Genomic DNA, 18,107 nt, shown 5'->3' with positions numbered 1-18,107 from the left:
ATTACTTATTAATAAAATAAATAAAAAGTTAAATTATAATTACGTTTTTACAAACTTGTGGATGCCGATTTATACATTTTGGCCCGATGTATCATAATTCATAACTAAGACGTTTTAGTGCCTCAGATATAATTTATTTATCTATATAGATTGAATAGGAAGTCGAATGCCCAGAGATCGAAAAAATAATGTCAAATCTTTTCTCCCTGTAGCATTGTAAATATATTTTTAATAATATGACTCTTTGTGAATTTATCGTTCACTTTAACGGTGAAGTAAAACATCGTGAGGAAACCTGCACATATGAGAAGTTCTCTATAGGAATTTCGAAGGTGTGTGAAGTTTACCAATCCGCACTAGGCCAGCGTGGTGGACTAAGGCCTAATCGCTCTCAGTAGTAGAGGAGGCCCGTGCTCAGCAGTGGGCAAGTATATAATACAAGGCTGATATTATTATTATTATTTAATATGATCTAGCATTAGATACATTCGACTCACCGGTTTTTTCTGTATTTTTAAACGATTTGCAATAACATTTGGCCAAGGTTTACGAGTTAGCGTCACATCCTCGGGGGTAAATACCTAAAACACTAAATTTAGAACCTGCATAATTTAAGCATACAATAATATAATGTATGCGCGACGTACGAAACCCGCATAATAAATGAAGCCGAGTCACTGCACCACGTTTGTTTATTTAGGATGTAAATACATTGTTTTGCAGGTTTTTTATATTGATTCAAGGACAGGTCGCCAACGCTTCCCCATATTAAGCAAAAGATCCGGAGATTTATATCGAAAACACTGCATCATTGTGGACGTTTATAATATATCTTATAACACACACTCACGCTTTTTATATCCGAAGGAGTAGGTTTTCCACCGTGTATTCCATACCATGATGTGATAGGAAGCGAGCCTATCGCTATCGCGAGCACAAATTCCAGACTCCAAGCTGATACTAAGTAGAAAAACACATTTGCCCGACCCGGGGATCGTTTCATCGAAGCAATTGGATATCATCCGTAAATGGTTAAAATGTCCTTCAAACGCAGTTTTTGGCTGCTTAGTAACAATAAACTGAATCTGACTATGATTTGTTGCCAATAATTATATGAGAAACCTTTGATTAGAAATATAAAATACTGATAACCTAATTAGCATAATATATTTTGATCCTTACTGGATAAGCAACGTGCATGCCGAAAGTTCAGAAGAAAAGAAGTGCAAAATAAAATTTAATTTGTTTATAATGTATTCTTGTATATTTTGATGCTCAACCACAAAATAAACATATCAAATGGTGTAAAATTCTGTTACGTTTTCAATAACATTACCTACCTATTTACATTGAACATTACATTGAATGGTCGTGTGAAAAGCGACAAAAAATTATAAACTTTATAATGACATGAGTTCCAAAAGCATTTAGAAATGTTTCATAATGTTATTTGTCAAAATAAATAAGTTTTGAAGTTAATATTCAATACAAACAAATATAACCTCATAATTTTGCTTTAAAAAATCCAAATAACTGGCCCCTGCCTAAAAAAACAGTTTCTGACCATGCCGCCTATTAATAATAATCGATTGGAATGCATAATTTATAATTTTTACCATGTTAAAATATATAAAAACAAATTATAGGTCGGGAATACTTCTTTATTTATCCACACTGTGCCCCTCGTGTCGGCTATGTGCTGCCATCTATAGTTCGTGCACGTTTTCTATAGACTATTTCACCTCTTTTGTTTTTTAGTATCAACCTACGGCAGTTTGTTGTTGTCTTTGTAGTAAACTGTGGATAATATTGTGGGCTGTACACTTATGTAAATGTTGATACAGTAGCAACCCTTTGTAAATTTTGTTGTGCAGCTGTTTGTTACCCCAAAATAAATAATTATTTAGCTCGTTGTAGCAGGTTACTTTCCGAAAAAATTTAGTGATATGTCGGCATAATTAATAGACGCTACATATTTTGTCCACATTATATTTAGACTATATTGTATTTTCTGGTATTAAATTATTTTAATTTTGTGCTTAATAAAAGCCAAGATTTTTTTATATTGACAAACGCAACATTGCGTTTAAGCCAACTAACGCCCTCTATGCTCTAACACATCAAACTTACTTTAAAAATAAATTATATCGGTTCTTATTGGAAACAAACATGTTTCTGGAGTCTTAAGTAAGGATAATAGTATATTACTTATTTTGATGATTACAATGTAGCAAAAAAAACGCGAAATAAGAGTCAGTATCCTTTATCGTTATTGGTCGAGCGACAAACACGTGACTCACGCGTTGATCTCTTGACCAATCACAAACATCATATCGTAGTTTGAAGGGTTGACTTGAGAGACATTTTTTTTTTCGACCAATTATATCAAGCTTAAAAAACATGCTGACTGCCTCGGTGGTGTAGTTGTATTGCATGCCCGGTACAATAGCGCTCTGAGGTCCTGGGTTCGAATCCCGGGTCGGGCAAAGTGATATTTGGGTTCTTCTGCTCAGTATCAGCCTGGAGTCTGGAATTTGTGCCCAATATGGCGATAGGCTCGCCCCCTATCACATCATGGGACGGAACATTCTTGGCGAAAAGTGGGTGCCCTAGTTGCGCCTCTGCATACCCCTTCGGGGATAAATGCGTGATGTTATGTATGTATGTTAAAAAACATAGAAAATGTGCTGATTTTATATACGTACGAAACTTTGTCACAAAAAATATTCGCAGTCAATTAGCAGATCAACCGTCGATATGTAAACGACACGATCTTTCGTATCGTCTTTATTATGCTACGTTGTACGGCAGTCTAACCAAATTAAAATTTTCTTAGTAAGTTAAATAAAAACTTCTATAATATCATGTTCAGAATAAATCACTGTGCAAAGTACATTCAAAAATACATATAACACATAACAAAGTAAATTGCTTTAACATCGAAGGAAAACATCGTGAGGAAATCTACATACCTGAGAAGGTCTCTATAGGAATTTTGAGGGTGTGTGAAGTCTACCAACCCGCACTAGGCGAGCGTGGTGTACTAAGACCTTATCCCTCTCAGTAGTAGAAGAAGCCTGTGCCCAGCAGTGGGACAGTATATAATACAGAGCTGATATATATAATCAGATTAAAATTATAAATTACTTTACTGACATTAAAAAACATTGCAAGTTAAATAAAATTCTAAAATATCGCGTTACAGACAAAAATCACCATACTTCTGCAGTAATCACCGCATACCTCAAAGAAAAGATTACAATAAAACAAGTAAATAAATTACAAAATGCTATTTATTGAAAAATGACACGAGTTATGAACATACGCCGCGCTGGCCGCGACTCTACAATATACAGTTACTGTATCAAAACCACTGTCTCGCCACTCACCACTCACCATCCACCGGCCACCAGCGTCACAGGCGCCCTACTGATTCCAGGACACATTAACTAAACAGGAATATTATACATTTTTTAACCTGACTGTAATCTTTGAGTACGTGCAGCAATATTCGACTTCAGGGAGCGTTGTAACGGTCGCCCAAATTGGCAACTTGACAGTTATAATGTTAAATGTATATGGGAGCTTATACGCAAACAATAATTATACAGTACTTTCGCATTAATAAATTGCAAATATATTTTTAATTAAAAGAAAGCTTTTTTTTATCTATCTATATATACTATTATATAAAGCTGAAGAGTTTGTTTGTTTGTTTGTTTGAATACTATTATATAAAGCTGAAGAGTTTGTTTGTTTGTTTGTTTGCACGCGCTAATCTCAGGAACTACCGGGTCAAACTGAAAAATTCTTTTTGTGTTGGATAGCCCTGTGTTCGTGGAGTGCTATAAGCTATGTATCATCACGCTATACCTAATAGGAGCGGAGCAGTAATGGCTAATCACAGGAACTACCGGGTCAAACTGAAAAATTCTTTTTGTGTTGGATAGCCCTGTGTTCGAGGAGTGCTATAGGCAATATATCATCACGCTATACCCAATAGGAGCGGACCAGTAATGGCTAATCTCAGGAACTATCGGTATGAACTGAAAAAGTCTTTTTGTGTTCATAGCCCTTTGTTCCTGGAGTACTATAGGCTATATATCATCACGCTATGACCAATAGGAGCGGAGCAATAATGAAACATCTTGCAAAAACGGGGAAAAATTATTAGTTTTGAGAGCTTCCGTTGCGTGCGCTGCGTAAACGGTTAAAGTTATGACAATGATGTATGACGGAATTGTTCTTCTTAAAAAGTTCTAAAAAATATATTAGAAAACAAAGTCCTCCGCTGCATCTGTCTGCCTGAACGTGTTAAACTCAAAAACTACCCAACGTATTAAGATGAAATTTGGTATGGAGACAGTTTGAGACCCCGGGAAGAACATAGGCTCCCGGGAAACTACTATTTTTATAACGGAAAACTTTAGCCTGAAAAACTGTATATCACGCGGGCGGAGCCGCGGGCAAAAGCTAGTCTATTCATAAACGCGACGGTCATGATAGACCATGACGTCATACTTTACGTCGATTGTTCGTTCGTCATACCTTTTGTTTATTTAATATGACGTCACAGCTCAAATGTCGATGATGCATGATTATTTTCGCGCGATATTTCAAGTCAATGAAGTAAAATGTTTTTATAATTTACTCACACAAGCACTCTCTGTTCCTTGACTCTCATAGTCCGGTGAGACAATCCGACATGACCGGAGAGAGATCAGGCACGGGACCAACGGGTTTAGATTTCCGAGGCACGGGGACATCACACGGACAACTCCTTGACTGAGCTGCGACAGCCATTTTTAAGATGGAAAATCTCAGTCATATCTTTTGTAAATTATTTGAAAAATACCTACCCGATCTGTCAAGTAGCCAATTTTGTCGACCTGCTTTGATATACCCCAGAACGTCAACAGTAGAGATGACTTCTAAAGTATTTTTCACCACATTATAATATTAATAGTTAAATTGTAATATTCTCTCCCTCTTAGCAGCAATGTTAAGTCTATATTTATTGGGAATATGAAGAGAACTAGATATTTAAACATTCGGAAAACACATATTTATATTTCATGATCATGCGCAGTATGTTATTATTATTTACCATAGAAAACAGTCCCGAAATCAGTTATGGGGGGTCGAACCAAGCAGCAATCGCTCCGAAACGATTCCATTCTCGACTGGACTGCGTAATATTGTACGAAATTATTCTCACATCACAAGATATTCGGTAAATGTAGATTGTTTTCGAGATTTACACTTTGTTCATGAATTCGTTTTAGATCTTCAAACTGATACCAATATAATGTATAAATATAGTTCAGGAATCGCTTCAGAGGCTGCAATGGCCCTCGGACAGGCTCGTGGCGCTCCACACTCCATCTAACATACAATATTTTATTTTACAACTAACGGAACATTTTGTCCTAGTTGATACAGCGTATACACATTACAAAAATTAACGATCACATTATAAATGCTATATGAATGGTCACAAACCGGCCGGCGGGGGATCACGGCCCCCGCCGAACGACTCCTAACTCCGCCCCTGACTATCAGGGCGACATTATTGCTCGAGTGTACATGCCATTATTAAAATAAACATAGCTGCATAAGTTTTGTTTGGGGGTACTGCCTCCCATATATCTCACTCTACTATTTCCACGTGTTGTGGCAGTGATTATATTACATTTGGATTACATATAAAGCATAAAAATAAATAAAAAATATCTGAATTGCATCTTATGGGAACTTACATGCCCAATTATTTGAATTATTCTTATATTTGGAAATAATAACATAAATAAAATCTTGTTTCATTTGCTTCCGTGGGAGGCCATATCCCCTTTCAATTAACAAAATGCGTATCTGTCTCAAAAAAAAATTGTTAAATATTAGTCATGCAATTAAAATTCGTTAATAAATAAATATATCAATCACGCACACTCCTTAGTCTACACTATGACACAACCATGTCGTGTGGACAACACGAGAGCTTTACAACCCACACTCAATACTAATACAAAGCAGTCTAGTCACTCAGACATATGGAATTAAAACTTGGTGGATAAGAGGTTTCACTTTAGGCAGATTTTTATTAAAGGTTATCTAATCAAACCACGGAAGCAAATGAAACCGAATGCCGTACGTTCATTTTGTAAATTTATACAAAATCACAATCATTGTATAAAAAAATGTAGCACTGTAAGGTGTGGGGCGCATGCGAGACAGCATAGCATAACGCAAACGTCAAGGGCCCTTATTCTGTATGATAGTGTAAACGCGTAACGCGGCCATGTCATGTTATCTTCGTGAAATGTGCGTGGAATGGTATTCTGTAAGCCAAATTTCTATAGTCCTAAACATGACGCGTTGTGTTACGTGCTTGTTACGCACTGTTAAAATAACGTGCGGGATAGAGAATAAGGCCCAAGGTTTCTCCACACATACTTATTTGAAACGGAACACTTGATATATTGATCACGCCTGTAACCGCACTCCCAAAGCAGGTGATTATCAAATTCTAATGTCATGTGTGGAGTGACAGAGGATGTGGTTACAAAAATTGAGAAGGGTATGCTAAGGTGGTTTGGGCATTTCGATAGGATGGATGATAAAAGACTGACAAAGAGGGTTTAGGCGAATATGGATGGAAGAGCCGGTAGGGGTCGACCGCACCGAACCTTCGAATGTCAGATATCTGACATTCTCAGTAAAGGCCAGGTCAAAAGTACCCGGAACCGGAGGGGATGCATGAAAGGATTAATGAAGGTTGAGGAAGCGCGAGAAGTATGCCAGGACCGTGCAAAGTGGCAATCTATAGTCTCTGCCTACCCCTATGGGATAAAGGCGTGATACTATGTATGTATGTATGTAAATATGTAATTTAATTTCCTACTTTATTCTTCAGTAGTTTAATATGAAACTTATTTTATTAATTGGTCAACAGGGCCGTCCACAAATTACGTCTCACAAATTTCATGTTTTTTTTTACCCCTCCACCGGTCCTTGTCCCACGTGGTCACAATTACGTGACCGCCCCTTAGTGTGACGTCACATGATTTGCATTTTTACAAGCCTCGTATGACCCGAAATAAAACGTATTTTTAAGATTCATATTTAACATTACCGTCCTGTGTTTCTTTACTGAAGACTGCCATGTGACGTCACGAAACTTTTAACGAGTGACGTAATTCATGGATGACCCTAAAACTGTATGTAAATATTGTGCAGTGCACCCCCCACAACACGTTACATACGCGTCACTCTATGCTGTCTGCGCCGACGCCCAACCACTTTTACGTATTAGCCGCCATTTTGAAATGTCGATACAAAAAAAATATTTTGTATTAAATAACTCACCGACTGCGCGATACAAACAGTCCGTTTACATAACACATACATATACCTCGTACATACTAACTATTTACACTTAACTATAAATAATATACATGATAAATTAAAATCTCGCGCTCAGTTTGATGCGTGTGCGCACCTCGCGCACGCGGGACGGCGGCTGCGACTCGGCAAAGGCGGTAATTAAATTATCTTGATTCATGATTGATTGTTTTTTCTTAGTTCGATCTGCGACATCGACAAAGATCCTTTAATAAAGCGCGATTAACCTTTTTATTATAAGCTCCCGTACCCCAAAGGACACCAACGGGATCTTATAATCAACGTCACATGATAGTATTTACAATCATTCCTACTTTCAAACAACAATCGTGACGTCAGACAGAAATGATGTCAGTCTTGCGACATTCATGAATATATCAATTCAACACACCGCCTCGCGCAAGTCCAGTAACCAGTCGAGCCACTGTCCCGCACAGGCGAGGCCCGCCCCGCGACTATCCCCACAAATGGCACTGTACGTTCGTTTAGCGTTAAAATAATTTTTAACTATATCGCCCGTATTGTTCTGTCCGCTCTCAAGGATTTAGACCTGGTTTGATGTTGCATTTTTCCTCTTTTGGATTTCAATTATATTATCAAGTATGTCTGTCCTATAGTTTAAGTCTCTTTGATCCATGTTTTTCACAGCTTACGCGTTATGGTGGATAAAATTATTTAATTATTAATAATTTAGATAAAACTGGAACAGAATTTTTAAAACGCGAGTTCGATATTATCTGACTGTAAAAAAACCTCCAACTTTAAATCTGAAATAAATAAAAAAAAATTGCAACTCAACATTTCTTCTTAAGCGCCATCACGCAATGGATGACGCATCACGACCTGCCGCCAGAGGGGCAGACAGAACATACGGACAACTCATCCGTATATAGTTTACACATACGTTCACAACTAAACGCGTCGCAACGACTCGGGACCACAACCTTTTACACCTACGGGTGAAAATCTAGATCAGATTCGCTTAAGCGACATTGAATTTTATACATATTTGAATACTGCACACTTTTCTGTTTTTTTGACTCGATAATTTTTTTTATAAACAAATGTCGCTTATGTCATTTTGCGTCACACCCATTAATGGTTCCGTGTTAACTTTTTTGACTCGATAATTTTTTTTTAAAACAAATGTCGCTTATATCATTTTGCGTTTCACCGGTCAATGTTACTTTTCATCTTTCGCCAAGTCTGGAAAATATTATACTTGTATAAAAGTGATGAGATCGTATTTTCTAGTTTAATATTGGGGTCGAGTGCCTTACAGTGGCTAAGGGTCCATATAACCAGATTCTTGCCAGCTTCACTTTATGTAGAATGTAATTATCATTAGAACGATTTGCATATCGCATTTATGCATATAAGTACATATATGTTGTATCAGGTAACCTTTCGAAAAAAATCTTTCACTACTGGTGCCTTAATAATTAGAGCTTGGCTAAGCTGAATATCTTAAACAGAATCCACGTTAATTTCGACATGTACTGTCCCAACTCTGTTATAAAAAAACTTACAGAACTAATAGTTTAGTTGTAACCAGAACTCTCCATGGCCAAAAAAAAAACACAAAAATACAGTACTAATTTATGTCTGGAACAAAAACAGCCTCCGACACCAACAACTCCTATGCTTGTGATTATAGATTGTGATTTTTACACTTGGCTTGAGTATTTTGTGCGTTCAATCAATATTTGTGACATTTATAGTGTCACAAATATTGACAGTGAGATCATCATCTGGTACTATCAGTTTTTATACGAAAGCTTCTGCCCGCAACTCTGTGCGTGTGAAAAAGTTTTTCCGGGATAAAAAGTAGCACCCACAAGTAATGTACCTTTCAATTATTGAAAGAATTTTCAAAGTCGGTTCAGTAGATCCAGAGATTAGCTCCTACCAACCTACATACAAACTCACATTATTTTTCTCTTTGTAATACTTATATAGATAACACGGCCATCTTGGGAAAAGATCTCAAGTAGACAGGTTCGAGTCCCGAGTCGCGTCGGCGCTGGGTTACACATAGGAAGTATACAAAACATTACACTAGGCGCTATGTACATCGTCCTGTATTACTCCGTACCGCGGGCCACGTCTCCACACCTCGATGGCGCAACGCTCAACAACACACCCACAGGGGTAGGCAGAGGTGCAACTGGCGCACCTACTTTCCGCTATGTGTGTTTCATGTGATAGGGGGTGAGCCAAATTAGGCACAAATTCCAGACTCCAGGCTGATACTGTAGAAAAACTCAAAATACTGCCCAGTCCGAGGATCGAACCCTGGACCTTAGCACTGCAGTCGTACCGTATAACTACGCCGCCGAGGCAGTCAAAAATCCATTAACGGTGCTCTTCAATAATCGATTCCAATAAATGGACCAATCAGAACACAGTATTTTATGACATGCTTACGGATGAGTCATTTTGATTGGCCTATTCTGGGATCGAATGGAAGATTAAAATTGAGATCGTTTATTCATTATAAATAAACTATCTTAGGAAGTAACTTCGAATCATTGGTAATTAACGAATCATAATGATCCATCATCATAAACTTTATTATGATTGATCCATTTTTGGTGGCGATCCGTAGGTAGTTAGGATCGTATGTTGACTCCTTAATCTTTTTGATTAAATTTGAGATAGGTAGCCAACATTTCGAGAACTTATATGCACTATTTTTCAGTAATAAAAATACTTCTCGATCTAAGGAGATACCCCCATGTGGTTTTGGTTTACAGACAACTTGATCCGTACCATAATATGTTGATTATAAAATTCAAATTTGTGCGTGTAATTAACCGAAATATTATAGTAAAAAATTAAAAAAATGCTTGCTTACATTATGAACACTAAAACATAAATTTTTGAACCACCTGTATTACACTACATTAAATTGGAAGATTTGTGCAATATTCAGACGTCAAAATAATTTTAATGCAAAATATTTTTTTTTACAGTTCTGGAACCTGGTCCTTTGAGCCAACACACGCATCGCGGTGTCGAAACGTAGCCAGAGTAAATAATAACGTGAAAATAAAATGTTACAAATGACTGCACTATAAGTTAACCGTCAAACGTCACGTCGCTACGTATTTATAAATAAACATTGTGTTCGCGCGAACTGGCGCTCCTCGCTCCCCGCTCCCCTCCCTCCTGCACCATACGTCCTCACGCCCCGCCTCCCGCCCGCGCGACTTACAGGTGGGTCCTGGAAGAATATGCTGTGTGTTAACTAAAATTATTGTATAATATGATAAGTGCAAGCTTAGGAACAAAAGTTTAAAATATGTGCCGATATTTTTAAATGTTTTTCTTTACATAGATCTACTCAGTTTTGGTAGTATGTGTTTTTATAATTTACAATGTAGCAACCGCCAGTCAATGTGCAGGTTTTTATAATAAAAAAAATACAGTGGATTATCTGATAATATGTCACCACCATCGGCCTTAATCATAAACAACTAGACTCTAGTTCAGCTGTACTCAACCTGCGGACCACTGGACTTCGAAGATTATACTTATATTAAAGAAACTTGACCCAAAATCACTTAAACTGTACATGCACCTTATGATAATATAATCATTCAGTTAATGTATAAATTAAATATTATTTTCTTTCTATGTATATATAAAATTTTATTTACGTTTTGAGCCACAGACGTATACAAAATACGTCGTTTCATGTAAATCTTAGGCTATTAGTAATTCTGCAAGCACTAGGAAAGCATAAGCCACCGACCGTTAGAGGAAGAGCACGGGTCGGTCGGCGGGCGGGTCGTGCAGCGGCTCGGAGCCCGACGCGGACGAGCTGGAGCGCCGCTCGGAGCGCTCGGGCCGCTCGCCGCGCTCCGCTCGCTCCGCTCGCTCGCCGCGCTCCGCTCGCTCCGCCCGCTCGCCGCGCGCCCGCTCCGACCCGCCGCTCGACCCGCCGCTGCCCGACACGCCCGACTCCTCGCGGTTGTAGCTGCGGACAAATATACCACATGGAACGAGGGGCGATATAGCCAGCGCATGCTCAGAGTATGTCCGAAAAGGTGGACTGGGCGGGCTAAAAAAACCCGTATTCACAAATAATACTATGGCCACACATTGTGCTCGAACACATCAGCAATTTCATACTTTTCCTTGACATTGTTCAGCTTTGTTTATCTGACATAAACTGAAATAATGTCGTGTCTCAGTATTAGCCAACCACAGTGCTCCTGTATCTACACATTGCGAAAACTTTTATATCGAAAACACTGAGAAACAGACTTATTATTAGCCAATAACAGCACTCCTGAACCTACGAACTGAGAAGGCTGTCATGCCAAATATATTGAAAAACAAACTTATTGTCACAGCATTGCTCCGCAGTTTGCTAAGTAACATTCATGAATATAGGGGTCAGTATTCAGCCATATTGTTTATAAAAATATGACTGATATTTAAATTACTTTATCTGTGCCTTTTTTAAATCTATTGAAAAATTTGATAATGATATATGGTTAATTTTTTTTTAATCTAATGGTGCCATCTAATTTTTGCATCAGTCCGTATAAGTCACAATGAATTGTAAGAGTATTGTGTTGACAGCAGGTACGTACCCGTAGATGGTGTGTTCGCTGTTGGCGCACGAGTACTTGAACGGTATCGGCTGGTACCCGTATGAGCCCGCGTACGGCATGTACCCCGGACCCATCAGACTGCAACGCAACAAACACAATTTCAATCAAATGGATTCTTATGTTCACACGTATGTTCGACATTAAATCAAATTATTTTGCAGACCTTTTAAACGACTTTACAGCCTTCAAAAAAACTAAGGCAAATATTTCAAAAATGAGTCCAGGTCCCAAATTGCCTATAACCACGTGACTCACTTGGGGTTGGGCAGCGGCTTGAGTCCGTCGCTGGCGAGCGAGTCGGTGTCGGGCGCGCGCAGGCGCAGCGCGGCCAGCTCGCCCGCCACCGCCCCCACCACCCCCGCCCCGCCCGCGCCCAGCCCCGCCGCGCCGCACACGCCGCCCGCCACGTAGTAGCACTGCTCCGAGAACGTTATCTTGTTCACCGTGTGCCGGATGAACCCCGCCTGAGAAATAACATAGTATTACTTATACATGGATTTATGACTGATGATAAAACTATGAAAAATCATCTCTGAAATTACAGATACTATTCTAATGATTATTTCACTATCACATAAAATACTGTAGTGTGTGTGGCTGAGGCTAAAGCTATAACTTTGATGAGCTGGAACGAGCTGCTGGTGTGAATATTCCACCAAGTACACACTCGCTACCCAGCTTGCTACAAAGTATACCCACTACCCTCCAAGCCCGTACCTTGAGCATATGCGACGCGTACTTCCTGGCATCACGCCGGTCCGCTATCCCTGCCACGTGCGCCAACACCCAATCCACCACATCAGCACCGATGAACGCGTTAGGGATGGTGATCTTGAGCCACATGCGGTCGCGAATCTCCAGCCCCGAGTCGGGGCGCAGCATGTGCCGCACCACCAGCGCCATGTCCATGTTGACGGACAGCTGTGCGTCGGCGACGTCGCGGTCGGAGGCGGCCGACACGGGCAGCGCGGACAGTGAGGGCGGCGGCGGCGGGTAGGCCTCGCGCAGCGCCGCCGTGTGCGCCACCCACGCGCCGGGGTCGATCGGCCGCACCGGCTCCGTGCGCGGGATCGTGAAGTACCCCTTGGGGTTCGGGTCCCAGCACTTGGCCACCACCAGCTTGATCGGGCCCGGTTTCTGCACCACCTCGCGTAGCACGCGCACCGCCTCGTCGTTCGTCATGTCTTCGAAGTTCACGTCGTTCACCTGCAAATTAAATAGATGCTAGTTAATATCGACTTGCGTAATGGTCCTCAACGTAACTTTTCGGTGCGTTATGATCAACTAGGAAACCTAAGAAGAACGACAAAACCCAATCTATAGATCTAAATACAATTACATTGTCTTTATTACTTCTGTTTGTGATTACCTCGGTGGCGTATTTATATTACAATACCACTGCAGTTCTGAGGTCTCGGGTTCGATCCCCGGGTCGGTCAGCGATAATAGGATTTTCTACTCAGTATCAATGCGGAGTCTGAAATTTGTAGCCGATAATGTCGCTATTTATCACATCATGGAATGGAATACACACAGCGGTAAGTGGGTTCACAAGTTGCGCCTCTGCTTACCCCTTCAGGAATAAAAGGCGTAAGTGTGTGCTTGTTACTTGAATAAAAAAAAATTCTTTCTTTCAAATAACGTGACAAACAAAAAACTAGCTCCAAATGAGCGCTTTGTCCGCCCATAACAATTAGAACGTCACATAAACCGTTGGGTACCAAAACCTTTGCCGTCAACACAAACCACTCGTCAACGGAAGATATTGCTCTGGCTACAAATTACAAAACTCTTTAAACCGGAACAAACTGAAAACGGCGCCTGCAGATAATTTTTTCGTTACAATGTGTCTCACTGCCATTTTGAATCGCTTTTCTCAATCTATCTCAAAAATTTGACCAATCAGAACAAAGTATTTTTGACGCGTTCACAAATAAATTATCATGATTGGTTCTTCCTCTGAAACGGATTGAAGTTTGAGATTGGTCAATGCAGATCCTTTAAGAAAAACAGCTGTAAGTGATCGATAAAATATAAAAAAAAAACACTTGCTCCTTAAATACAAGTGGATATTTAAGTGATTCATTAACTCCCGCGAGCACTCAGGGATATTTCTAGAGTGGCGCAAAAAAGGGGCCAGAATTTTCGGCATAAAATTTCATATGGAATTACTTAAGTAACTTTTTTTTATAAAAACGGCAGAAGTAACCCCACTGCGCCACACGGTAAATGGAGTAGAGTCTAGATAGAGTACCGCCGAGTACTGAGCTAATCATGTCTCGTCAGGCGATATTCTATTAGACCCACTCCACTTACCATCAGGTGCAGTGGGGTCGTCACTTTGACATAATAATAATATCAGCCTTGTATTATACTTGCCCACTGCTGAGCACGAGCCTCCTCTACTACTGAGAGGGATTAGGCCTTAGTCCACCACGCTGGCCTAGTGCGGATTGGTAGACTCCACACACCTTCGAAAATCCTATAGAGAACTTCTCAGATGTGCAGGTTTCCTCACGATGTTTTCCTTCACCGTTAAAGCGAACGATAAATTCACAAAGAATACACACGTGATTTTAGAAAAGTCAGAGGTGTGTGCCCTTGGGATTTGAACCTGCGGACATTCGTCTTGGCAGTCCGTTCCACACCCAACTAGGCTATCGCCGCTTCACTTTGACATGCAAGTAGAAGAAAAAGGTAATATTGATACAGTTTACTCAGTCACTAACCATGAGACCGACTCGTTTAACTCGACTTTTCGACTCATATCTATACATATTATAAAACAAAGTCCCCTTTTCTGTCTGTCTGTATGTGATCGATTTTCTCAAAATCTACTGAACGGATTGTTATGAAATTTGGTATGGAGATAGTTTAAGACCCTGGAAAGGTTATAGGCTACTTTCTACCCCGAGAAAATATATAGTGGGACTTTTATCCCGGAAAACTCCTTCATGCGGGCGAAGTCGCAAGCTAATTTGTACAATAAAATACTTAGTTACAATACCGTACTAAATCAAAGATGGATTTTTGTAGGAAACAAGATTAAGATATCGCGTCAGATTAGATAGTCCATACTGTCATTGCGTACTCACATCATTTTATAAGAATATTATATATGCCTTTGATATTAACATTTTCGCCTTTTATGTCTAAGGGAGCATAAAATATGGGCAGTGGACTGGATTCCGGAGAGGCGGGTTTGATTACTAAATACGGATAACACGTCGTTTTTTTTTTCTATCACGTTTTATTTAACGACAACGTGCATACTACATAGCGTGTAATTTAACCTGTTCAGACTTCAGTATGTGTGTGCTCTGGCGGAATGCTCTTATCAACATGCTAAAGTATGTGTATGCTATAGCAATAGGTTCTTATCAAAATGCTAAACAGTTTCCATATCTTTGATGTCTCATCCTCTCCCAGTGACCGTCCTGAGCCGAGGTTCGTGACCCGTTAGTGCCCTCAGCATGGTCGCTTAATTTTCAAGGGTTGCGTGCGCCTAAAGTGGTCACCCAAAAGTCCGATGTGTTTGCATAAGCCAGCCCTTGCCAGGCTAACAAACTAATTGTCAGGTTAAAAAAAACTCAACGTCATAGTATTTTTGGATCATGAGGTTTTTGATACCAATTCTTATGACATGGTAAAAAAGTACTACGAACGGTATGAGGACCGCCATTGCTCTGAACGACGATTCCAATAATAATTTGGCTGTTGCATTTTGTGGTATGATGTTCGAAGATCTAGTCACTATCAAGCATTTTGGTAAAAAAAATAGTGGTGGTTGTCACCCATTAAACAACAATGTGAGATGCAATACATGGAGTGTAGAGGCTGTCAAAACTTGCTTAACAAAAATAGACCTTATTTCATGCGGAATGTGAAGAAGCAGGCCAGCACATATGTGCTGACCATCCAGGAATATTTATCTCTTGCCAGTCAAGTTGTTTTTGGGTATCTCTTCACTTACCATCAGGTACAGTGAGACCACATTTCCAAACCCTCAGTAAAAAAACTACCATTAAAAAGCACCAAAGTTTATATAACTGATATTAATAAACAGGTGATTGTTTCACTGGGTAAAGTGATTATGACAAACAGTAAGCCTAGTTGTAGGAAACATAGTAACTATCAGACAGTAAACATAGTGATATATGTACTATAATGTTATTTATCTATCTTGATATGTCATATGTAAATCATAATTTGTAGACAATATAAATAATTTGCCATTGGCTCGTGGTTCAAAGAAGACTAGTGTTATGAAAGAAATATTATAAAAGCATGAGAAGTCAGTTATTTATTCTTAAATTTGTACTAAAATAAAATTCTTAATAAAAAGGACTTCTTAATAAAAACTTACATTATTTTTAATATTGCACCACATTTAAATCAAGATAATTTTAATCCAATTACATGCATTCTGTATATTGAATGAGTAAGTAAATAAAATTAAAAATATTTTGTGGCAATATGGCCTCTATCACATCACAGGTTAGAAAACATATGGTGGACTGTGAGTGCACAAGTTGCAACTCTGCCTACCCCTCCAGGGATAAACGGTGTGAGAGCATGTGAATGTGCAGCTAAACAAAAATACTTATCAATTATATTCCTACACAATTTACTTGAAATCATTTCAATGGGCTCAGTGTGTTATTCAAGATTTAAATTTATGCTGAACATTAAACATATATCTCATTAAAGTATGTGAATAATGACTAACTTCAGATGCCTGGTTGCACCCCTATCTAGCCCTTCAGTGATGAAAGTGTGAGTTTAACACAAACATTGTTTGAATGTTGTATTTATATTTAAATAAATGAAAACCATATCTAATATTATATTGTTATTCTTCTTAAATAATAGTATATGTTTATTAAGTTTTATTTCCATAATTGCTACCTGAAATAGCACTCAGGATATTAAAATGATCAAAAACGGGAGACTTCTTTGACATATTTGAATGAGTTATTTAGAAATTTAATATTACATTGACTCAATATACCAAAATTACACTCAATTATAAATATAAAGGAAACTAGCTCACCTGCAAAATCATGTCTCCAGGTTCTATCCTTCCATCCAAAGCCACCGCTCCACCCTTCATGATGCTGCCAACATAAATACCACCATCTCCACCCTTGTTGGACTGACCGACTATAGATATGCCCAGGAAATTCACAGTATCCATGTTCAGAGTGACTGTAATTATGTGCATGGACATCGTGGAGTCTGTTATCGAGGAGTAGGAAGAGGTTCGCGACATGACTTGCGGCCGCTTCCGCCTGCGCTGAGGTCTCTTGCGCGAGCTGACCTGCAGGTGCGACACGCTACTACACTCGGTGAGCGCTCGGTCCACTGACGCGTTGGTGTGCCGGCCCGTCGTGGTGGTGATCTCTGACTGGCTGTCGAACAGGCTCGTCGAGTCCAGGTCCGAGCTCAGCACTGAGGCCGTCTCGTACTCCAACCCATGGTTGCCGTATTTTGAGTGCCCGTTGATCCTGAGCCCTCTGTACTTGTACTTGTCGCAGGACGCCCTGTGGCCGGGCCGGGAGCTTATCGTGCTGTCTGTGTCGGTGCATGTGTCCCTCGTGAGGGGCGCCGACGGAGCCCCGTGTGTGTTTTGTTTCGTTTTACCTGCGTTGCTGTCCGTGCATTGAGAAGCACCGTCCGAAGGGTTTGATCCCTCGGCGGACACCAGCCACGACACCACACGACCATTAAAACACGGCAAATGCGCATTGTCGTCCACAATTTCTTCTTTCACTACACCAAAATCATCGTCCATCGACTTGAAGAAAAATTTGTAGTTGGGCCTGTTCAACTGATTTTTAAAGTCTAATAGCGTCACTTTCTCCGGCGATATCGGTATTTTGACCAAATACGGCGTCTCCTCATCGTCTATATAGTAAATAACTTTAGTTTCCTCCATTTTAATGCATTTATTTATTGAAAAACAACACTCCCTACGATCTATAAATATCGGCCGCCATCACAAAAATGGCGATTACGTATAGTACTATATTCAGCTAATGCGAGGCGCCACTGTAGCTTTTGTTTTTATTTCGTACGTTC

At 39.6% G+C, this 18,107-nt stretch overlaps 1 protein-coding gene across 1 annotated transcript; it reads right to left on the bottom strand.

Moving 5' to 3' along the window:
* Positions 1 to 4,601: 4,601 nt before the first annotated feature.
* LOC115451932 (segment polarity protein dishevelled) lies at positions 4,602 to 18,050 on the bottom strand. Its single transcript, XM_030180346.2, has 6 exons — positions 17,080 to 18,050; positions 12,744 to 13,232; positions 12,282 to 12,490; positions 12,006 to 12,104; positions 11,159 to 11,383; positions 4,602 to 10,627 (listed from the first exon to the last, which is right to left on the bottom strand). Exons 1-5 carry the CDS (start codon positions 17,962 to 17,964, stop codon positions 11,161 to 11,163), a joined length of 1,905 nt encoding a protein of 634 aa, XP_030036206.1. The 5' UTR covers positions 17,965 to 18,050; the 3' UTR covers positions 4,602 to 10,627; positions 11,159 to 11,160.
* Positions 18,051 to 18,107: the final 57 nt, after the last annotated feature.

This window comes from Manduca sexta, chromosome 26, assembly GCF_014839805.1.
Source record: "Manduca sexta isolate Smith_Timp_Sample1 chromosome 26, JHU_Msex_v1.0, whole genome shotgun sequence".
Lineage (NCBI taxonomy): Eukaryota > Metazoa > Arthropoda > Insecta > Lepidoptera > Sphingidae > Manduca > Manduca sexta.
This window is presented reverse-complemented; position numbering and strand designations above follow the sequence as displayed.